The sequence below is a fragment of the Alligator mississippiensis genome, chromosome 1 (genome assembly GCF_030867095.1).
Source record: "Alligator mississippiensis isolate rAllMis1 chromosome 1, rAllMis1, whole genome shotgun sequence".
Classification (NCBI taxonomy): Eukaryota; Metazoa; Chordata; order Crocodylia; family Alligatoridae; genus Alligator; species Alligator mississippiensis.
The window spans coordinates 151497086-151521982 of record NC_081824.1 but is presented as its reverse complement, the minus strand read 5'-3'; the positions used below and the strand labels follow the sequence as shown (position 1 = coordinate 151521982).

General features: G+C 40.7%; 1 protein-coding gene across 1 annotated transcript in view; it reads left to right on the top strand.

Moving 5' to 3' along the window:
* Positions 1 to 24897, top strand: part of PCNX2 (pecanex 2) — a 245957-nt gene that overhangs the window by 12357 nt on the left and 208703 nt on the right. Inside the window, exons 3-8 of the mRNA XM_059715472.1 lie at positions 3092 to 3209; positions 5033 to 5069; positions 5848 to 7155; positions 22679 to 22826; positions 22989 to 23134; positions 24693 to 24786. Coding sequence (XP_059571455.1) covers positions 3092 to 3209; positions 5033 to 5069; positions 5848 to 7155; positions 22679 to 22826; positions 22989 to 23134; positions 24693 to 24786 — 1851 coding nt within the window. The remainder of the gene's footprint in view (positions 1 to 3091; positions 3210 to 5032; positions 5070 to 5847; positions 7156 to 22678; positions 22827 to 22988; positions 23135 to 24692; positions 24787 to 24897) is intronic.

Genomic DNA, 24897 nt, shown 5'->3' with positions numbered 1-24897 from the left:
GTGGCCTGTCTCCACGGGAGGGTTCTGGTGGCAACTGGGACTCCTGTAGCCTGGCCTGGTAACCCGCCCCGGGGGGGGGGGGGGTGTGCTGGTCCTGCTCCAGCTGCAGGGAGGGTTTCAGGTTGCACTTGTAGTGTGCCTTCTTTCTCCCTCCCCCGTGGTGCTGGTGAGGAGTTCCGGGACCGGACAACTCCACGGGCCCTCTTCTGGTCACGTGGTGTTGGCCAATTCCCCAGCAGACTGGCCACCTGGACGCTGGCACTGTAGTGAGTGTGCTGCGGGCCTGTCACACAGGGCCATAGCAGAGAAACTTAATTCTTTGCATTGGTTTTTACTGCAGAAGATACTGGGAGAATTTCCACATCAAATCAATCCTTCCTAGTAGATATGTTTGAAGAGCTGAATCACACTGAAGTGATAATAAGACGTTTTAGAATAAATCAAATACCAATAAGTCATCAGAACTAGATGGCATGCACCCAAGAGTTCTGAAAAAACTCAAAAGTGAAATTGCAAAACTATTGGCAATAGTAGGTAATCTATTGTTATAAACAACTGGGGATAACCAACATAATACTCATCTACAAAAAGGGGTCCAGAGATTAATTTAGAAACTACAGACCTGTGAATCTCACTTCCATCCCTTGCAAATTGGTAGAATCTATAAGAAAGAATAAAATCAGCTACACATGGACAACTGTGACATGTGACATGGGGGAGAGTCAGCATGGTTTCTCTAAAGGGAAAACTGCCTCATCGATCTGCTGGAATTCTGACAATCATGTAGACCCAGGGATCCAGTTGACAGCATATATTAGGATTTTCAAAAAGCTTTCAAACAGGTCCCTCACCAAAAAGCTTTTAAAAAAAAATGAGTTGACGTGGCATTGGAGGGAAAATTCTTTGCAGACTAAGAGCTGGTTGAAAGATAGGAAGCAAAGGGTAGTGCTAAATGGCCATTATCCAGGATGAAGGGAGGTCAAAAATGGGGTCCTGCAGGATTTGTGTGGTGCCTAATTTTGCTCAGCGTTTTCGTCAGTGACCTGGAAATAGGGATGCAAAGTGAAAACTCCCAAGTTTGTAGATGCAAATTATTCTGGGTAGTCAAATCTGAGGCTGAAGAAGAGCAGCTCCAGAAAGATCTCACAAAGCTAAGTGAGTGGGCAAAATGAGTGGCAGATGAACTTCAATGTCAAGCTATTTCATATGGGGAAAAATAACCTCAATTATACATACACAATGGTGGGTTCTGAACTAGCTCTGACAACTTAAGAAATGGACTTTGGAGCCATTGTAGATAGCACTCTAAAAGCATCACCTTAGTGTGCAGCGACAGCCAAAAAAAGCTAATAATATATTGAGTATCACTAAGGGACTTGAAAACAAAATAGAAAATATTATTATGCCACTATACAAATCCCTGGTGTGTGCACATCTTGACTACTGTCAGTGATCTCCCTCTAAAGGGATTACTGAATGTGCTACTTGCCGCTCTTAGGAACAGGATATTGGGTTAGATGCACATGGACGCGGGGGATCCAGTTGGTTTGACCCAGAATGGCACTTATGTTTTAACATTCCAGTTTGTTGAATATTTTTATAACCAATGAATAGAATAACCATACATTTTCATTACTTTACCTTTTGTTTGGCAAGGAATACTATGTCTAAACCTTATTCAGTTACATAGTTCTTGGTTCTAGATTTAACACAGAATTCAAATACAGAAAATTACAATATTGAAATATAGTATTTGACAAACTTATCTTCCATGTTTAGATGAATGAATTTTGAAGGGAATGAAGAAAAGTTATTCCGAAGGAGAATTCTTTTTCTATTGTAAAGGTTATATTCATTACACATTTGCAATACAGTCTAAGTAGAATTCTTATTCATAATATTTGAGGTTGTCTCTTTTCTAGGAATCCATCACTTCATAAAAGAAAAGGAATTGTCTTCACGTTTTGTTTTGATATTCTGGTTATCAGGTAGATGGCAAAAGTCTTTCAGCTGACAATAGTCAAAGACCTGATGATTTCATGCTTGAAACTAGTTAATAAAGTGAATATAGTTTTATAATAAAGAGGTCTGTGTTACTGAGGTAAAGCATTTTTATAGTGGATATATAGATTTAAAATTGTACGTAGGAAAAAATCAGTCATTTACATGATTAATAATAGCAGTGTAATTTGCAGTTGAAATCTAAGTATATGTTGTCCTATGTCCAGGTACTCGTACGTAAAGCTTGTACCAGAGTATTTATATATATTCCCCAGGGGAATTATAGAAGTTATATATAGAAGGAGCCATTAGATCACTGAACATATCTGTATAAACATATTTATATTTTTCAGGTTGTCTCAGGTATTGTTTATTCAATTGTTTTTATATTTAACCTTAGTTAAAAGGCATTGAAATTATTTTGCTGCAGTTTTTAATGATTTATGTAGTAATATAATTATTGCTGAAAATAATTTTTTTTTTCTGTTTCAGGTGGATATTTGATGGGAAATATATAAATGATCAGCAGAGTACATTCTCTATGCCTGAGCTTTATATAGTTATTATTTTTTACCATACTTTATTTTCATTAGTTAACAATTAATTGTTCTACTACTAATAGGAAGCCCAAGCTAGCATTTGGAACAACAAATACATTTTTAGACAAATATAGGGCTGACTTAGGTGACCTGCTCTGTGTACAGAGGCTGGAGTGATATCACTGTTTAACATAGTTATGTCCTGCTTTCCTGAAATAACAGAATGTTTTTGTGCTGATGTTCTTTTATTTTGAGGCTAAGGAAACATTGAAATAATTTAATTCTAATACAGATCTCCCAGTGCTAGAAATGTTGTGTGTAGATGGTTATATCATATACCCAATCTTCAGTTCAGCTATTTGGGGAAAGATGGGAAGGAGGGGAATGAAAAATCTGGAGTGTACTGTTAAGCGAAGGCCCTACAAATCATCCCACTCTGCCTCCCTAATTCAAACACCATGGCTATGACAATGTCAGCAGTATTGCATGAAAATACAGTCAGCTTAAGAAACAGTGGTACTAATTTTCTACTTTCTTATTTTTTGGATCAGCAGAAACAGAAGAGATAATGCTAATATTGAAGAATTCAGACGAAATGATTCAACTCCAACAACCCATGGCAGTTCAAGAGTACAGGCTATACGCTCACGCCACTCTTCAGGGGTTTTGGTTAGTATGCTGTTTTTTGATGTTGGCATCTTCTTTCTGGGCAATGCTATGTAATTTATGCCATAATATTGTGTCAAAATACATATCACTTGAATTAATGGCTTGATCCTGCATAGAGCCATGCAGAGTTGTTCTCTGCATATGCTTTTTAGCAGTTGGCTATGTACCCTCACACTTTGATGCAGAAGAAGAAAAATGCTTTATGTATATGTTTAGTGTGTTATGTTCTACACTAAATTGGTCAGTTCCTCCTTGACCTCAGAGGAACCAATATACAAAGATATCAGTAACTTGCTAGGCATCCCAGTAGATAGAGCTCTACATTTGGTTAATCTTATCCAGAGTAATTAGTACTTGTCCTTGCTGCTGCGGTAAGAAAAAGATGCTTACTAGAGGCAAAGTGAGCACTTTTTTATTTCATGCTGCTAAATCAAGCACAACAACCATTTTTGTTGTGGAATGACTTTGCTCCTGGATAATTAGTAACTGGTTTGTTGCTTCATTTTTAAATTTGTGAAACTGAGACTCATCACATGTCTGCACACATATACTAACCCTGATATTAAACATATGCATTTGACTTGACTCCAAGATCTGCATAGTAGATGAAACAATGCAAACATGCCATACCTGGAATCAATAAGATTCTAAAGCTAATGGGATGTATGAACCTGGTGGACAAGGTGTATACATATTGCATACAAAATATCTACATTAAAAGAACATTAAGGTTTCAAATTCATGGACCTGCAAATCAGCAAATGCTATAGTTGTCTGTCCAATCTTAAATTTCCCTCCCTCGTCTTTTTATGATACAGTTTTTAAATGCATGATCATATACTGTTTATTTCCTCAGGACTCCTGCCTCATTCAGCACGGCAAATGGATAGTGTTGCTTGAATACATTGCTATTTTATGTTTCATTTCATGTGCGTTATTCCATGTGCATTCCTAGTTACTGCAGTGTTGAAACCCTGCTCTGAATATAAAAGTGTTAATTTCCCTCTGCCATTTACTTGGAAGCTTCTCTGTATTATATGTGTATGGTTCAGACATGTTGTTCAGGTTACCTTCATAACCCCCCTGTGAAGTCAGGTGTTTATATAACTCCCCACTACATCTTTGTCCCTATCTCAGTTCCCTCTCCTTCCTTCCCTTTGCTTGCTTGCCTCAGCATATCTGCCAATACAGATTCTACCTGGTCTTCTCACCCCTTTGCTTTATAGTCAGGTATTTTTTCCTACTCTTCACTGGCCTGCGCACCAGCGGTATCATTGACAGTGTAAGAGAAACTCCCTGCTTCCAGTTCTGGGACTTGATCCCACAAGAGTTTGTGGATGCCAGGAAAACTGAAGCGACCTTGATTTTCCCTTTGCACCTTTTTTCAAGATATCAGTCCTGTCTGTGTTAAATAATTTATTTTTCAATATTTTATAAAGAGTTAATACCAAATACTAGAAAAGAAATCTTACATTTTACTAAGTAGCAGCCAGTAATAGGGGAGAAGGAAAACTGATATGTGTGATCTTGGTCCTCTTAGATTAAAAATCCAGAACTGGGGCTGCTGGATTTCAAAATCCATTTTTTATTTCTTTTGTGGGATTCCAGGGGAAAGAAATGTGATTGACATTATCAGTCATGCAAATAATACTGTACTTACCTTTACCTTACCTTGCACTTTATCTGGATGAGTGTACACATCCCACAGATGCTTACTGGCTACTTTCATAAACCAGTGATAAGGCAACTACTGAGTTTATAGCTTGCATTTTTTTAATGCATTGAGTTAGAAAACACATGTTAACCTTATATTTGATTTTTAGGAACTGCCAGCCCGTGAAACTGTTGAGGATCTCAAAGGTATCTTGAAGGCTTTTTACCTTTTTAAACTGTTTTTCTTTAAGCATTGCTTGTCATTTTTTTTTTTTTTAAATGAAGAGCCTGTACTAGATGCTAACCTGGCCCAGAAAAATGAGTGGCTGCTGCCTCCCTTTTTCTACCTTGTAGATGGTTAGTTGGGTAGTTGTCAATCCTCCAGCTAGATTAGAAAAAATCTACCCCTGCGCAGGTAAAGAAAAGTTCTGTTGCATGGGTTTGTTCTCTCTCTCATCTTTTCCTGAGGGAAAGACCTCTGTGTACAGCATAGTACTTGGGTTTAATAAACAATTTTTGGGGCGCAGAGGGCGATCCGTGGGTTTTTATTATATATACATGCTCCTTTTTCTTGATTTGGTGGGGGAGGAAGCACACAAAGGGTAGACCTGCAACTTATAGGCTCCTGAGACAGAAAAACTTGCAAACCCTTAATGGTCTGACTTGTATGAATAGATCTATTCACATGAGTGAAACTATATTTTCAGGTAATTTAAAAGCAAAATATTTTTTTCAAGTAATTCCTAAACTAGGAAACATTATCCTTAATTTTTTAGCTAGATGCAAAACATTTTGGAAGTTGACAGAGAAATATTGACTCTAAAAAAATATTCTAAGATTACTCTTTTCTAAAGTAATTTGCAACATTAATCTGGTTTTGGGTTACTTTTGGTGCTTCCTTAGTTCTGCAATCTAGTTTTAATGTTTAGATGTATAATGCTTTTTGTTTGTATGGCCTTATTTTACATATTTTACATGTTGTTAGGAGTTATGGTGTTAGAAGATCAAGCTGTTCCACCAGTTACATCTACTTCACCTGATGCCAAAGCAGATATGTTGCCTGTTTCTACAGCCCTTATGACAAGTTCTACCACCTCAGCGATAGTGACAAAACCAGTGACTGTGGAGACATTTTCTACTAATGGAACAAATGAAAAAGAAAATAAGGTGCAGCCCTCTGTTCCCCATACATCAGAAGATATTTTTGTGGATACAGATATAACTAAAAAGTTGTCAAATATATCTCTGTCACAATGTGATGTTTTAAGAAATGGCTTTCCTCTGGAGCCATGGGGCAGTGAAAATTCAGTTATTTCAGAGCATTTAAGTAATCCAAAAAATAACAAAAGAGAGAAATTGTCAGATGGGTCATCTTATGAAAGCTTCAGTAACAACTGCCCACAGTGTACTGCAATTGCAGCCAAAGAGACTGATGTTCAGAGGGAAAATTCTTGTAACCTCGATAACACTAACGAGGATCTTGATTATTCAGATGGTGAAGTTGCTGTTGCTCTTGTTGACTGCTCTCAGCCTGGAGACCAACTTAGTCTACATGAACCCATTAAAATAATAATCACTATGAGTAGTGCTCCAAACACCATGAATGATTTAGAAGGTTCTGTTCACCTGAAGGTATTAAGCACTGAGAGAACCAGCTCAAACCCAGACTCCAGTACAGCTACAGAAGATCTGAACAGTCAGCAGAATAATGAACAGCTCAAAATTCCTATTATAACTTTTGAATTATCTGATGGCAGTAGAGGTAACGTTTATCCAGAAGCCAGTGAGAGTGAAAGAACTTCAGAGCATTTAAAGGTTGATAGATCATCCAACCAGTGTTCAGGCTATGAATCTGGTGAGCAGGACAATGCAGGAAAGGAACAAAGCAATCCTGCAAATACGCCCATAGAAACTAACACTTGCTTAGGTCCAAATCTGGAAGATGTTTCTGAGAATTTGCCAGTCACAGCTCTTAATTCTAAAGAAGATCAACTAAACCTTGATCCAGTATCTTGTAAAACTCCCCATGAAAAGAGACATGTTCGTGTGCTGAGTGTAGACAGTGGGACAGACATTCTTTTAAGTAAGAATTCTACAGAAATAGTTAGTGATAAAGAGAAGGCTTTACCAACCTCTAAATCTGACCTAGAAGCCAAAGAAGGACAGACACCTAATGAATCCAACTTCCTGGAATTTGTCTCTTTACTAGAATCCATTAATACCTCAAAGATTAAGGCATCCAATCAATCCAGCATCAAAACAGAAACTACAAAGGATAATGGATCTGTTGGAGGTATGATGCATGATTTAAAGTTACTCTTTTGTAACAAACTGTCAGATTATTTTGATTATCATAAATCCAGAGCTTGTTGGGGAGACCCTTAATCTATAAGACAAGGAATGTACCTTTTTTCTGTTCTACTATGGGCTTTCTGTATTGAAGGTTACAGCATACCTGCCTGATATTAAGAGACCCGTGCTTTACTGGAAAGCAAAGCACAATCTTATCCAGCATTCACTTGAGGTTGTATAAATACTAGGCCTGTGTGAAGCAGCTAGTATTCGCTTTGGATTCAGATTTGGCTGATTCGGGGGACAGTGATTCAATTCCGTGATTCAAATCACTGTCCCAAATCTGATTCGGAGATTTGGCTGCCACTGAATCTCCAAATCAAACGGGCCCCATCCCCCGCCCGCTCTCCCAGCCCCGTCAATGGCTGCCCTGCCCGGCCCCAGCATCCTGGCACTTTTTTTTTAAAGCCCCACATTCACTGGCTTCTGCCAGGCTGGGGGCAAATCCCTGCTGCCCCACGTTGCTTGGGTGGGGGCTCGGCCACAAGCCCCCAGAAGTCCCCATAGCCGCTGCAGCATCCAGTGAGTGCGGGGCTTTTTTTTAAAGCACTGGGATGCTGGGGCTGGGCGGGGCAGCCATTGATGGGGCTGGGAGAGTGGGCAGGGGTCAGGGGCACTCAGGGGGACTGGGGGAGCAGGCAGGGGATGGGACCTGGAGAGGGTCCCCCCATGGCCCCCTCCCTGCTCCTCCAGTCGCTGCCCCTCCACCTCGTACTTACCGGTACGGAGTCCGTGTTAAGTTCCCTACGGCAGCAAGCGGGGACTGCTTGAATCTCCAAGTCTCCTCCAAATCTTTTTCCGAACAGATTTGGAGGCTTCAGATCAATTCGGACCTTTTTATTGGTCTCCCTATTTGATTCGAATTTGGAGATTCGGCTGCCAAATCGGGCCGAATCTCCTCCAAATCGAATCAGCAACTGAAGCTTCACACAGCCCTAATAAATAGAAAGACATACCAAAAATAAGTATGAAGACATACTTACAATTCCTGGAAGGATAGGTATAGGTAACCTCTGGATCACAGTGGTGGGTTTCTTCCAACTATCCAGTGTAGCAATTAACCTTTTATAACACAACATTTCTTACTAATTTTACATTTGTACAGTGACTGGCTAATGTTGTTTCTAAGTTGTTTTTCCTTATAAAGAGGTTTTTGCTAATAGAAAGTTCAGGGTTCACAAAGAGTGCTGTCTTTATCTTTTTAAAATTTGTGGCTTGGTACTGTAATGTCTTGTGTCCCACTCAAACCAGACAAACCACAAGCCTTTTTACAAGAGTAACAGTCCTGGTAGTTAGTATTATTACCAATAACTTTCAGAATTTTGTGGTTTAATTGACCTAGTGACTCTTGCAATAAAGCTCCTATATTATAGTTCTAACAGGTAGGAAGGAACTTATACAATAGCTCTTAGCAAATGAAGAGAGTTTTTCATTTACACATTAGCTTTACCTTACATACGTGAATATGGCTTCCCAGTGACCTTCTATTTGCTCCCATTTTTGTCAGCACTCTATCCCAATGCCTTCCACTCCAGTTCATAGGGCTATTGTTTGTAAGTGTTGTAGCATCTAAGTTTCTTCAAAACAATAGCTAAATTGAGACATCTGTGGTTAGATGACTAAAACTGAGGAAGCACTACATATGAGGAATAAAATAAAAAAAACACTTTGCAGTGTTCTAGCTAAAAAAAAAAAAAAAAGTTTTGAGATGACAAAAATAAAACCAATTTATAAATGGTTTTCAGAGGGAGAAACACTGGTAGCGTGGTGAATGTTAAAGCATGATTTATTGTCCTCTCAATAGCAGGGTTAAACTCAAGTAAAGGAAGTAACCACTGATCAGAATGGATCAGGATGTCCACAGATGCCATAACAAAACTGAGGGGAAATTATTAGTTCAGATACGCAACTGGTAGTCTCCCATATGGACAAACTCAAGTTGTCGTTCATCTACAGCCATGGCTGTCCATACATGTGAGAATGCTGTCCCTTTTTTAAATCAATCCTATACTTTTATTGGCCAGTACCGCTGAGCATATAGGAGCTTTCCCTGGGCTGCTGTGTTAGGTGAGGAGACAACCATTGTGTGCCCAAAGGCAGTCATTTTGGCTATGAATACCACAACCCCCCTCTCTACCTAGTGCATATTTAGCTCCTTTTACCTACATCCCTGAAGAGGAAGGATATATTATCACTATTTTACTTTTTGAACTTAGTGCCATAGATTTCTAAAAACACTTTAGAAGAGAAGTGTTTTTAGAAGATAGGAAAGAATCAATTCTTTACAATGGCAAATTCAGTCCTGAAGTCTTGGAATAATTAGGCAGATTTGTTACTTACTTTCCCACTGTTGAGGAAATTCTCTGTTGGAGTGGTTTATGCCAGAAATATGATTACAAAGTGAGAGCTCAAATACTTTTTCAGTATTGGGTTAAGGCATAGAGTTCAGGCTAAGAAAATATTTTTCTCCTTCTTTCCCCGCCCCTCCCCAGAACAGGTAGAAGTTTTGGGTTTAGTTCTGTTTGTAAAGTGTCTAGTGCAGGGTAGTTCTTGTCCATAGGGCTCTAGGGCATTTTGTTGAGACAAATACATAATAGGGGAGTTTCACACTTGCCAAGCAAGGATAGCAGGGAAGCATGGGCAAGGGTTCGACATCCAGTACAGCTGAATCAAGCTGTCTGTCAGACAGTAGTGGAATAGCTGGCCTGGTAGAAGTAAAGAGAATACCACTGACTTACGAGTTAGCAAAGAGCTAAGGAGAGCAAGAGAACTGAGTAACAAATCAGCGACAGTGGGAAGAGGCTGGATTTTAGCACTGCTTCTCCTTCCTCAGACTCAGTTGATTTCAGTTCAATATGTAACATCTTAGAAGCTAGAAAGGGATCAGGAAGAATGCCTAATGTAAGCTAATGCATCTTGTAAACAGCAGTTTGAAAGTATTCTCTGCTAGTGTTCTGAATAAAGTTATGGGGTTATTGGAGGACACAATAAATGTGAACTTTTCAATTACAGCCAGTATAACAAGTTGCAGGGAACCTGTAGGTTTGAACAGGATTTGTAGGACGGATGATTTTGAGAATGATACCAGTTAGCTTCCAGGAAGCTTCATGTGCTCAGGCAGTGAGCTGCAGGGCTCAGTATAGGCAACCCCTACTTAGCACTTGTAATTGGTTCCTGAAAAACTGAGTGTTAAGTGAAACCAACTTTCACTTTTCACTTTCTAAAACCATCAGAATTAGGGCTGCCAGGATTAGTGTCAGTTTCAGTACCAGCTGTTGGATGCCCGCAAGTGTTATAACAAAATCGCTGAGCGCTAAGTGGAATCAGGTGTCAATGTAAAATGAGCGCTGTAGTGAAATAACACTGAGTGAAATAGCCTTAAGTGCGGGGTGGCCTGTATAGTGCATCACATGGCTGCAAGCAACAGCATTATGTACAATGCACTTAATAAAGATCCAGTTACTACAGTCTAGATGAAGTCCATTTATTGTTGCACAGTGCTGTACGCATGAAAGAGTCGGATGGTTAAAAGACAATTATTTTTAAAGGCAAGCAAATTTAATCTGGTTTGCGGACACTAATCCAAGATAAACACAATCTGATTATTGACTGTTGCTGCAAAATACTGCTTGATTTCTTTAACACAGACTTTTTCTTTTTCTTTTTTTTTTTTATGGCATTGTAATTACTAACTTAAAGTTCCTGGCTCTGCAGCAGCAGTTAATTACAGTTTGTACAATAATTAAAAAAAATATATATTTATATTAAAATTATATGCATGTGTGGAAGGGAAATTATATGCATGTGTGGAAGGGTTGATTTTACAAAAAATGAAAAGTGTCTGGAAAAGTCAAACAACCTCAATGGAATTACTTAGGCTAATTACACCTTAACCAGCTTAATTGACAGAGGAAGTCCTCCTTCAAATGGGCATAAATATGTGGCATAGAAGAACACATTAAAGAATATGAGAAACCTGGACCTCCAGATGCATTCTTAGTTCTAGAAAGCTTAGCATTCAGAAATCTAATGTAGGAATGACTAAACATTTTGTGTAATTTGCAGAGAGCAAGTGATCAGGATAATTTTCTTGTAGTGATTGGAAGAGGTTTGGAACTGATTGGTCATGTATAAATGAAGGATCTTGTGCTCAGATGAAATGCAGGAAAGACAATATATATCACTTTGTCTACAAGAAGACCTTACTACTTATATTATTCATTAAAATGTGGCACAAAGAGACTCAGACCCTATTTATTATCTCTTACACCATTGTTAAAATAGATTTTGATTTTTAGAGATTTTGAAATACTCTTACTTTTAGGCCAATAATGGTTTTAACCTTGGTTAAACTCTTACCACCCACACAGAAGGGAGTTTCAGTCAGTGCCTTGTCATACAGGACTCTAGGTATGTGTTAAACTTTGTGGACCATTATGCAGTGTTAAAGTTAGAACATGTTCTGAGCAGTTGCACAACCATATTTACTATGAACCTTACATGCACAGCTCATGCTCTGCTGCTAGAGGGCCAGCAAGCAGGCTGCCTGACATGTCGTGCTGGCATTCCCATATTTCTGATACCAGCTGAAAACAGCCAAGCATAGATGAAGGTGCCGGTTAAGTGAGGTGAAGCGATGATGTGATGTGACTACTGGTGAGCTCTGTTTGACTTACTGTTTCAGATGGCACCAGATTTCCAGGTGCATTCTGGAGATGAGTAGTAGGGCTGTGTAAAGCTTTAGTTGCTGATTTGATTCGGCGCAATTCGGTGGCCGAATCTGAATTGAATTAGGAGACCCACTAATCTCTCTGAATCGATTCGGAAGCCTCTGATTTGATTCGGAGAGATTTGACGATTTGGCCATAGACACAGCTTTATATGTTTGGTTTTTTTTCTATGTACCTTGAGGTACTAGGTGTGGCTTATGAACCCTGAGATAGTGGGGTGGATGGAGTGTCCCATGGGAGTGCGGGGGAGTCCCCCATGTGCTTGGCAGTGAACCACACGCTTCTGGGTCCGCCGTGGAGTGCGTGGGGGACCACCTTATCCCCCGGCTCAGTGACTGGTGTCTCCTGGGTCTGGGGGGGGACCCAGGGTTCCCCTACGGCCGATTGGTGAGCTGGGGGCCATGGGGGGACCCCCACGTGTTTTGTGACGGACCTGGAAGTGGGCTGGATTCTGGCCCACTTCCAGGTCCGTCAACGAGTGTGCGGGGGATGTCCTCACGCTTCTGCAGGATGCTTCATCTGTCCCACCATCTCAGCATTCATTAGCCATGCTTGGTACCTCGAGGTATGTAGAAAAAATATCTTCAGATTCAGACTCAGCTGAATCGAATTGGGACAGCGATCTGAATTAGCAAATTGAATCGCTGTGCCCCGAATCGGGCCAAATCTGGATCCAAATCGAATACTGCCCGCTTCGCACACCCCTAATGAGTAGTGGAATCAAGCAAATCCTTGCCCTGACTGCTATAATCCACGGGCACTCCATGCTTCAGCATAGCATACTCATGGCTCTGGTGAGATGCTTCTCTGAGGACTGTGATACTGGCATGAGCATCATACTGGCTCATTTGCAGGAGGAACAACATGCTGCCGTGCAAGTCAGGGTCCTGTGGGTCCAATATCAGATGGCACCTTATCATTGCTGGGCGCTACTGGTGAGCCCAAATGCGTGGAAGCAGTTTCTGCTGAGATGACAAGCAGTGGTGGTGAAACTTTACAATGTTCTGTGACACATTTGTTGACATTTTGTCCCAAGCTTCAGTGCCAGGACATTGGGCTTTGGCCCAATGGGGGCTTTGGCCCCAATTAATAGACGCATGGTCGTGGTTATTTGGAAGTTGGCAAACACCCACAGCTTCCATTCTGTCACCAACCAGTTCAGCATGGGGTGGAGGACGGTGAAGACAGCCAGGCATGAAGCATGCAACGCCATCCTTGAAGAGCTGGGCCCTCAGTGAATCTGGATTAGAGACTTATGGGAGGTTATCATTCGATTCGAACTGACGGGCATTCTAACCTGTGACGGCTGTCAGTGGGACTGATGTACCCATTCTGTGCCCCCATCAGTGTATCTCAGATTACATAAACTCTAAGGAGTTCTTTTCAGTTATGCGCCAGGGAGTTGTGGACAACAAGTGGCTCTTCACTGACTTCAGTGTTGAGTGGTTGGACCAGATACATTACACACACGTATTCAGGACCTCTGGTGTTGCAGAGATGATGGAGCAGGGGCCTTCTCTCCTGGTGCTTACACAATGGATGTGGATGGGCTGACCTCCATTGATCATCGGGGAGCTGACCTACCTGCTACTCCCCTGACTCATGAAGCCATATCCCTGCTTAACTAGGGTTAACTATAACTGGCCCAGCCACTGAGCACCTTAATTGGCCCGGTAATCTGTACTGATTGCTGCTTCTGCACCCAGGTGAACGTTGAGGCTTTCAGTGGGTGCTCAGGGTGATGCCATGTGGTCTGGGGTCACACCCCCCATAGCAACCAGGGGGTGTTGTTCTGAGGTTGGTACCACCTCTCCGGGCAGTAGAGTGGGGTGCTGGGAGTGGGTAGCTTGGGCTGCTAGAGGACCACAAATTGTTTGTATTATCTCCATGGAGCAGGCTAATGGTAGCTGAACATGTGTTACTTAATGGGCGTGCCTACACGTGCTTTTGTGCGCACCTAAAATTAATGCACATTTGCCTAATGTGCATTAAGGTGATTTAGGCGTGCATCTACACGTGCACACGCTAAGGCGCCTTAACGTGGTGTGCAGACTGACTTGGGAGTAAAGTTAGTCCCAACTCCGTCAATGTACCTTAATGCACCTTAGCGCATCTACATATGTGTTATGGCACTTTAGCTATTCATGCATAAATTTGATACTTGCTTTTGTAGGTATCAAATTTAGGTGCGAATAGCCTAAAATCACCATTTTTAAGGTGCATTAAGAGCGTGCACATGTAGGCCCGTGCCCTTAATGCTCCTTAAATGGCTAATGTGCCTTAAACTGGCATGAGTAGACGCGCTCCATATTATTTGGAGATACAACTTTTCAGGCGAGGAGTAAGTTTTCTATGACATAAGTGAACATAGCATGTATTAAGTGCATTTAACATGTATGAAATATTCCTTGTAACCTGGCTCTCTGAGGCAGTTTTAAAGTCTCCTAGGAAAAATGTCTCTAATGCACAGGTTTGTGCAAATCAAGGTTTGTTTCTGTGCTGGCTGATTGCTCCACTGACTTGTCTGTAGCTGAGTAAGATTTGTATATATCAAACTTATGTGGGATGGAAGCTTTTGTACTCTTTGTTCTGACATAATTGACTTGGAATCTAGGACAGATAACATTATCTCTTGGGAAATACGATCTGCTATAGGAGTAGAAACCAAGACAGAAGAACACAAACCAGAATGGTTTGGCCTGAATTCATTTGTTGCACCATCTGGTTTTATTCAAGGTACTCATCCATGTTGCGGACTGTAGAAACAACACCCTTCCTCTTTTCTGGGGTTGGTACCTGCAAAGGGTGCCTCTTTTCTGGGGTTTCTTTTGTATCTGCAAAGAAAAACATTTTCTATGTTTATAAGTTAGAATTTACTTTTAAGGACATCTTCAAATTTAAGTATTGAAGGCTAGCAAGGTGATGGCAAGTTCAAGCTATTTTTGATGATGTTAAGATAACTTTGAGTTATCAGATTAGATCCAGTGGGATTCAAAAAACTTGGTTTTATTTTGGTCTCGGAGGTGACCTTGGGATGTCACTTCTGTCTGTTCCTCAGCGTTTACACCTCTAAATGGGTGTGATGATAATGATACTGACCTACTTTAAAACACTCAGATCTTTTGATGAAAAATGCTTTAGGATGTAAGTACCTATTAACGAGTCATTGAGTCTTTTGCTTTTGAAGAATCTTTGCTTGTTTAAAGTTGCAGAAGACTGGAAATACTTTTCTGGGACTGACAGCAAAGGCAGACAGCCCTGGCCCTGTGAAGTGCAAACTTCCATCTGAGGATGGTGTAGCAAATTTGAAGGGAAGGGGTGAACACTTGTAGATATTTAGGGACAAATGTTCAGGGAAAATTAGATCAGTAGTTTTAAATCTGTTGTTGAAAATATAGAGGTGAAGTTTATCAAATTACACTAACCATCAGCTGGAAGGTTTCAGAGCTTTGCTTTCAGACAAGCTAAAGATTATGGGAAAAAATAAAGAATGAAAAAGAGGCCCACATTATTACACAATGAGTCTGCTAGAATGTTATATGCAGGCCCTGAGTTAAGGTGCAGAGGGAAGTAGGATAGTATATGGCATCAGTGATTTGCTGCTAAAATCGCAATGCATGATATTACATATGCTTATTTAGCCAAGCTTTTAATCACAGGGAAACCTGTCTTTCATGATACATACACACACTCACAATTCTTCTTGTTCTATAGGCACAAAATTTGGTCTACTGCAGTGACCTTAATCAAAAAAGCCCATGAACATAAAAACAGAAAAGAGTGCTTCAAAGGGTAAAATTCTGTCCCTCTTTTAGTGTGTTGCCATTGACTTCCATGAGGGTACAAGTGAATGGCTCATAGTACTTTCACACTCCATCAGACTGTTCTCTGCTGGGTCTGAAGAACCAGAAAGAGGACATGTACATTGTTGAAATGAGTGGCTGGCAGCAGTGGTAGAAAACAGAGATGACTATAATTCTCTGTACCCTTACAAAAAGCTGGGTAAATTCTACAGCAATCTAGTTTCTGTGGCAGACACCCTGGGTGCTATCACACTCTGTCTCAACATCAGATAACCTTATTTTAAAATAGATTTTTGGCACCATGGCAAGCAGTTTGAGACAGTATGGAAAATCAGGTTTAGGTACTTCTGCTAAAACAATCAGCAATGAAGTAACCAAGAATGTTGTCAATTACAATCTCATCTTTAAGTCTCAAGAGGGTGCAACTACATGAGACGCTGACTGTGCAGTACCCTAATAATACTGCACAGTAGCACCTAACAGCACAGACAATGCTAATACACTACTGCGCAGTATTTGCTACTGTGCAGTAGCGTCATTTAAAAGACATTCACCGGTGCTACTGTGCAGTAACTCTGGTTGCTGCTCATTTATTTAGTACTGGCTAATACAAGTCAATACAATACAAGTGTAGACACACCCAGAGTGTATACCCGATAGGTATGAATGCCCATTCACACCTGCTGTGAACACTGGAAATGTGAAACCATCTGAAAACAAAATTAAATATGCAAGCAGGTGGGCTAAAAAATAAAATATTTTAAACTGGAAGTGTATATTCCAGAGTAGAATTCTGCCAAAAGGAGCAGATTCTGTGTTAAAGGAATTATGGAGTAGGTGAAACCCTGACCAGAGTAGTGCAATTCTGCATGAGCAAATGCAGATTTCAAACCAGTTGGCATGTTGAAATAATGTAAAATAAAATGTCACTAAAAGTGAGAACTAAATCGAATACAAGGTAGAAGTTATTGAGAGATAGATAGATAGTAGATAGATGGATCATAAGATTTCATTAGCCCCAACTCACTTTAATAAACTGAGACTTAAATAATAAATAAAATGTCGCTGTAAAAGTGAGAACTAAATCATATACAAGCTAGATGTTATTGAGAGAGAATTATATTTGTATATCTATATATAGATATATCTATATAGATCATAAGCTTTCCTGAGCCCAAACTCACTTTGTCAGGTGCTGTGAAAGGAAAGATACTGCAGTTTATAGAATAAGGAGAGTGATTTGAATACAAAAAGCAGGAAGGGAAGGGAGAGGGGCAATGCTGGGAGAGGCAGACAAGCAAGCAATTAACCCACAGGAATAAAGGGGTTAGAAAAGCTAATCCATGTAGTAGGATGAAAATTTGTAGATCCTGTTTAAAATATACTTAACACAGTCCATCTGTGGATATTTTGTTCCACAGTTTTCCATTTAAGTTGTTTTTTAAAGTTTTACTGCTAAAGAACAGCCACTCAGAAGTCTGCGATGAAATGTCCGGGAAAGTTGAAGTGTTCTGCCACAGACCTTTGTGTCTTTCTGTAGCTGATGTCAAATTGGTGTTCATTCATTCTTACTCATAGGGGGTTACCCCATCTGTCCAGTGTAGGCAACATGGGAGCACTAAGCAGGTGATGATGTATATGACATTGGTAGAGTTGCTGGTGAATGAGCATTGGATATTATATTCTGTATTATTTGGTCCAGCAATGATGTGGTCTGTATTAATGAGGGGGCACAGCTGACGTCCTGCCTTTTGTATTCAAATGGCTCTCCATTTTATATACTGCTCTGTGCATGTCTTTTCACAGGGTTTGATGTAGTAAGCTTGGGCTCACAAAAACTTATGCTATATATCTCGGGCTTAGTTAGTCTATAAGGTGCAAATTTATCCTGCCTTCTGTCAGACTTCAGGCTAGGATAGTTAACTGTGGTACTTTTCACAATATTTTAAAACAGAAACAACAGGGCTCATAGAATAATATTTAACTGAGACAATTACTTGAGACCATAAAACATCCCCCAGAAATAATGACTGCCATATCATGTCAGATAGACAAGTTGTCAATACACATGAACATTTTTATTATAACTATAATGATGGATACAGGACATATCTATATAAGAGAAAGCCATACAGTTATACCTGCAGACTCTCCCTGAGGTTCACAGGTTATTGCAGTGCTGCTCAACCTTTTTACAAGTGGGAAAAGCTTAAAATCAGAAATGGCCTGAGGACCACATAGAAAAGCATTGCTAGAACTTCACATGCTCAGTTAGCTCTTTCAGATCACCAGTTGTCAGCACATGCTCTGGCTAGAGTTATTGCTTTTGCTCAGCTTTGAAACTCAGGGATGACTGTCACTGCCCCTAGTTCCCTCTTACTCTGTTACTAAATTTAGTGGAAGTGAAAAAGAAGAGACAGGCGGTGATGGTTGCTCCCTGAGTTCTGGAGTTATTTAAAAGTGGCTGCTCTGGCAAGAGCCCATGCTAACATACGGTGAGCTCAGACAGGAGCATGGTGTTGCGTGATAGTCTGTTCCCATGGGCTTTGCAGGCCACATCTGGCCTGTGGGGATCATAGGTTGAGCACCACTGGCTTATCCTGTCAAAAGGATTCTTTGATGGCATATGTTAAACCCATTTTCTAATGGAATACGCTACATAAGTCAGATAACTCTCTTGTTAGCAGAGCTGTGTTTACATTAGGGATTTTGCCAATCCATTGTCAGGTCAGGATGCAATGATTATTTTGTGCATGTGCACCAGTGGTTCTCACCCTTTTTAGACTCGGGGCACCCATTGGAAAATGCCAGATATTAGCTTTCACTTATTTTTGGAGTACAGAAAAATAATAGAGCATTCTTCTGTTGCAAAGAACTCAGAATGACTACAACAAGTCTGGAAGTTTTTGACCCTATGAATTCCTATTTAACATCTCTGGGTTGATTTTGTGAATAGTGTAGGCTTTTATACACCTAACGGTGCTAATATTGTGTGCCACTTCATGGCACCATGGTTAAGAATCACTGGTGTCTACTCTCAAGTGGTATAGTTATAATAACAACTTATAAGTATAAATCAAGCCTAAAAGTACTTACAGAAATATAGTTTATTCCCATATAGGAATAAGGATGGAGATTCCTCAACCTCCCTGAGTAACCTGTTCCAGTGCTTTACTACCTTCCTAGTGAGAAAATCCTTCCTAATATCTAACCTAAACTTCCCTTGCTCCAACTTGAGACCACTGCTCCTTGTTCTGTCATCTGCCACTACTGAGAACAGTCTAGCTCCATCCTCTTTCAAACCCCCCTTCAGGTAGTTGAAGGCTACTATTAAGTCCCCTCTCAGTCTCCTCTTCTCTAGGCTAAGTAAGCCCAGGTCCCTCAGTCTTTTCTCATAAGTTCTGTTCCCTAGCCACATCAACATTTTTGTCACCCTCTGCTGGACTGTCTCCAATTTGTCCACATCTCTGTAGTGAGGAACCCAAAACTGAACATAGTACTGCAGATGTGGCCTCACTAATGCTGAATAGAGGGGAATAATCACTTCCCGTGACCTACTGGCAACACTCCTACCAATGCAGCCCAGTATGCCATTAGCCTTCTTGGCAACAAGGACACACTGCTGGCTCATATTCAGCTTATTGTTCACTGTAACCCCCAGGTCCTTTTCTGCAGAGCTGCTGCCCAGCCAATCAGCCCCCAGCCTGTACTGGTGCATGGTATTGTTCAGTCCTAAGCACAGCACTTTGCACTTGTCCTTGTTGAACCTCCTGAGATTCCTTTTGGCCCAATCCTCTAATTTGTCTAGATCACTCTGAATTCTAGCCCTACCCTCCAGTGTATCTACTACTCCCCACAGCTTGGTGTCATCTGCAAGCTTGCTGAGGGGGCACTGTATGTCCCACTCTATGGGGTTGGACCTTATAATCTGTTTAGGGCCCTTCTGACCCTAAGTACTACGATACTATGATTTTCCAGGTCACTTATGAATACAATGAACAAAATTGGCCCCAGGACCAACCCCTGGGGCATTCCACTTGATACTGGCTGCCATCTAGACATTGAGCCATTGATTACTACTCTTTGAGCCCAATGCTTCAGCCAGCTTTCTATCCACCTTACAGTGTGTTCATCCAGCCCATACTTCCTTACCTTGCCTGTGAGAATATTGTGGGATATCGTATCAAAAGCACTGCTAAAATCAAAGTATGCCACATCCACCTGGCTCCCCACATCCACCAGTGTAAGATGTTCCAGTGCATCTTTATCCCGATGTAACTGTATCCGTGTTAGGAGTGATACCAGTATAACTATATCAAAAAATACCACACCCATAACCAAAATAATCCAGCTGGTACAAAAACTGTGCACAGACTAGTCTTCAATTGTGCGTGCACAAATATCAGAATTTTTTCCCAGATTGACTTAACTAGAAAGCTCAACAGTTTCATCCTAGTGAATTTGAGTGCGAGAGAGAGTAGGTTTTGGGTAAGAAGTCACTCTCTGCAGCGAGACCCAGGGGTGCCGGATACCCAAATATGCTGGTTACCTTAGAGGCATCTTTGCCTGTTTGGGTTGCTGCCCCTCCCACTGCATCTGGTGCTCAAGGGCTTTCACTCCCTGGCGTCAGTGCGCTGGGCGACAGGGAGGGGGCCCCATGCAGGCTGCTTTGCCCCGGGCCATGGCAAACGAGGAAGATGTGAGACTTGGTGAAACCAGAAATGCCATGGTGGGACTTCCGGTTTCACTTTTGCCACGTCGATCGGCAGGTGGTTTAGTTTTTACTGCATGTAGTATCAGACTTAACTGATTTGGGTCAAACCAGTTTATGAAACTTCTGTCTCAAACCCATTCCTGGTTCAAGTTAAAACACAGTCCCCCCATGCTGGTTAATAAAGCATTCCGGATGGTAAAGTGCCGGATAACACAGCTTTTAGCGTACTGACATATCTTTCTAGTGCTAGGAGAACTAGATATTTACCATTTATTATCTGGAAGGCCTAAAATATAAAAAAAAATGAGTTTTTTTTTTTAAGCCACTAAGTAATAGAGCTAAAAATATCTTTATAATTGTTCTAGCCCTACAGCTGGCTTTAGGTAGTGTGGGACCAATTAGATTATTAGAGTCACGACTTTTTGCTGGCTATCAATTATTCTTAATCCTTAAATATTCCGAGTCTGTTGGAAAAATAGTTTCAGTTAGACTTCCCCAACACCCTCAGCCATCAGGGTTATAGTTATGGGATTATGGAGATGCCTGGTTTAGAGCACCTCCATAGTTAAGATAGGGTGAAGTTTTGCTCTTAAAGTGAAGTTAAAAACCAAATTAGACAAGAAAATGTACAGATAAGGAGGGAAAAGATTAACCTTGCTGTCCTTTTTCACAATTGCTTCTGCCATATTTTTCAAAATAATGCTCCTTTTTGAAATATTCTTTTCCTTTTCAATTCTTCACAGCAGTTAGCCTATCACAGCAGAAGCACAGAGTAAGGAAGCTCATGGCAAAAAAGAAAAATCCAAAATGGAACAACAATCATGTTGTTATTCGCCTTTGCTAAGGATAATTTGTTTTTCATTATAGAGGTCTGTGGAACATTGGATCTTGTAGACCTTCCATGTGGCACTGTCTTCTTGGCTCTGCTGCCTAGCCCGGGCTGCCTGCCCTGTCTGCTGGGTTATCCTGGCTTATTAGGTAACTTTTGGGACATAAGGTTAATAAGGTTTATGCTCCTGCTCTCCCTACTAGGGGCTGAGATTTGGTGAGTAAGATCTGGTCTTGCAGTTCATGTTATATCTGTAATTGGTTTTCTCAGCAATAGTGACATTGATGGTGATGCAGAAAAGGAAGTGGATTTGTTGTGGAGTTCAGCATTTTGCAAGTGTTTGGGGGACTGAAATTTCTCTTGTACATCATGTGAATTGAAGTTGGCAGGGACATTAAGGTTTGCTTGCCCAATGACTTCCTTGGGGTTTAATAATTGTTTAGGCAGGAAATCCAGTTGTTGAGCAACCTTAAGTTCAAGGTAACAAAGCTTTTTGTGGGGACATTGCTGTGGTTTTCTTAATGACGAGTACGTTTCTATGGCATGTATCACTGTAGTACTTGAGCAGCTGGTATTGTGAGGAGACTGGATGGATACTTCCCCAGGGAAAGCTGGAACCCAAGGGCTATGTAGGGTGTTTTTCCAATGGGTTGCCTGGCCCAACAAATCCCAGAATTCTTAATTTAAAACCTAGAACTGTAGAAAAATCACTGTTCTGGTTATACCTGAAAGCACTTAAAGACATTATTCTTTCATTATCAATATGGTGTTCCATGATTTTTAGCTAATCAGTGCAAGTATTATTAACTAATGAGGACCATCACTATGTAATAACAAAGTGTTCAAAGCTAGAAGCAGACTTAATGTGGACAGGGGTAGAAAATAGCCACTAACTCGCATCTGCCTCCTCCACCAGTATACCAGCTTCTGGTGCAGAAGGGGAACAGTCTATTTCTGAGATAGACCTATTGCAGATTACTTTCTTATGGAGCAATGAGGCAAGCAGGGCAGGAATTAGGACCTTTTTGGTTATGTTGCCTGTGGCCACGTGCTGAATCTCAGAAACTGAGACAGTGGAGCCTGTTAAGAGTAGCACCAGGCACATGCCCCAGTGCTACCCTCAGGCTGTTTTGGGCATGCTTCCTGGCATGTGCTCAGGGATGCTCTCAGCAGGCTACCACTGCCTTGTTTCCAGGAGTTTGGTATGCACTAACTGGCAGAGCATGAATAAGGCATGTGCCTCTTAAAGCAACATAGTTATGTGTTCCCCAGTTTAGAACTACATTTAATAAAGTGTTAATAGCTGCCTCAGTCTTTAACTTATTCAGAAGTAAATGAGAATAATTTCTTAGGGAGACTCTACACAGGTCACTTCATGTGTCTTTCAGATAGCCAGGCAACAGAGAAGAAAGAAGAAATGATGGAAATGGAAAAGCACTGCGAGCATGTTACTAAATGGGAACGATCAGATGTACAAAGTCAAGATCATGCTAGGAGTAGTCCAGTGTTACCAGAATCTGGCAAATTTACAGCACTGTAAGGGCAGTTTTCTTTACAATTTTGTACTTCAAATTTATGATGATGGTAGCTGTTTTGTTACGCTGAGTAGAATTGACTTTTAATTAACCTCTCTCTCTTTCTGTTTTGAGAGCAAGAAAAAAGTTCCTCATAGTAGTTTTGAAACATTTTTGTGTCAAGTTACCAGGGCAGCAGGCAAAGGCAGATAATCTACCGGGTAACTTCCCAGCAAGATAGTTCTGTCTTGCAAGTTATAAGCGGACCTGAGGCTTCCATGCAAGATGAGATATCTGTGGATACAATGCATGTTTTCATAGATGAGAATGGTAAGTGTTTAAAGCTGTAACTTTTAGACTATGAGGAGAGAATTTTAAAGAGATCTTGGAGTCCCTAAAAAGGTATATCTTTTTATTTTACTGAAAAGAACATTTTCTGTGTCCATCAATTGGAAGGTGGCTCAGTGGTCAAATACCAGATTTAAAATAACTAAAGTGTTCAAAATGCAGTAGAGTTATCTCAGACCTGTAATCTTCTGACACACAGAGTACAGTTTAACATATTTTAAAGGGGACACCTTAAAGACAAGCCTAGTCTGCTTCTCTTGGAGGTTGCAAGATCCGAGAGCTCTCTTCGATTTGCTTGAACAAAATGTTCCCAGCCCTTGCTGTCAGGGCTTTCAGCTGAATGTGAATAGGTGATAGCTTAGGTGCCAGCAGCCTCCCATCACACAGGGTATCCATCTATCAGAACCATAATTCTCTTCATAATATGTGATGGAAAAACCACTTTCCTTTCCAGTACCTGACCTTGGTGTAAGGGAGCTCCAGATGGGCAGCTTGTGAAGTAGTTACTCAATAGTTACTGTTACAGGCCCTTACCATAGTGTAACTGAGTGGGGGCAACCAGGTCAGCAGTCCCAGGTGCCGTCTTTGTGGAAGGAGCACAAAAACAGCCAGAACTGCAGCAGTAGCTGATCACGCAGCTGTGATCAGCAGCTGGTGATGCCACAGGCATCATGTGGATACCCCAGGTGGAGAAGCTGTCTGGTTATGCCTTTGGTTTCAATAGTCCAGAGGCTGATGTTTCAGTACATTCTGTTTTACAGGCATTGGCCAAGTGGGTCTGCATAATAGCAGCCCAAGAATTCTTTCCTCCTTTAAGCTTTCTTGCAATCTCCTTCCAAGATGCATGGAGGAAGCTCCTATGTAGCTGGCTTTTATGGTTCCTAAGGTCCTGTCTTTCTCCCTTTTGCATTATATGCTCTATGATGCCATTAGAGGACAGCTGTAAGGAAGCCAGGGTAGTAGCATGGCCTGTGAGTTAATGAATCATGCTAATCTCTTGCCTAATTAATGTATTTTATTGGAGGTGGGGAAGAGAATGGAGAAGGAGTAGAATATGGCCACCTTAGTTCTAATTCTCTGCTGTGTTGTCTCTGTCATCTAACACCTTTACTGAGGGTAAAATGTACACAAATCAAATATCTCCACTTATACCAGCAGGTTCTTAGACTTGCTTTGCACATTTATAAATTACTGTGCAGTCATTAAGGGATTATCGGATAAAGCATTGTGTGTCCAATTTTGGGTAGAATTCTACTTTTCACAGAACTCTTTTATACTGGCCATGAAAAACCCCCCAAAATTTTGCCTTAAAATTTAAATATGTTGGTGATTTTGTTTTGGGTCTTCCATTATTTGTTTAACATTCCTTTTTTGGGGGAGCTTTAAAACAAGCTTATGTTGCCAATCACAAATATAAAGAAGTAGTGAAAGTATTTGTTTTATGGATATAGGGCTTTTTTGACCCAAAACCAGATTGCAACTAAATGTTATGTACAAACAAATAATTACATCCTCTAACTGATGTTTTTGTGTTTTAAAGGGGAAATTAAATCCTGTTATTTAAAGACTGGCAGTCAGAAAGAAGGACATTTTCGACATCAGACATCAAATTGTGATTGCATTTCAAATGCTCAGTAAGTAAATGCTTATTTTTAGACATGTTAGACTTTTCAGTGCTGGAGGCTATGAAGTTGATTGTAGCTGCAAGAGAGACATGTGAAGAGGAGGAGTGCAGAATAAATGTG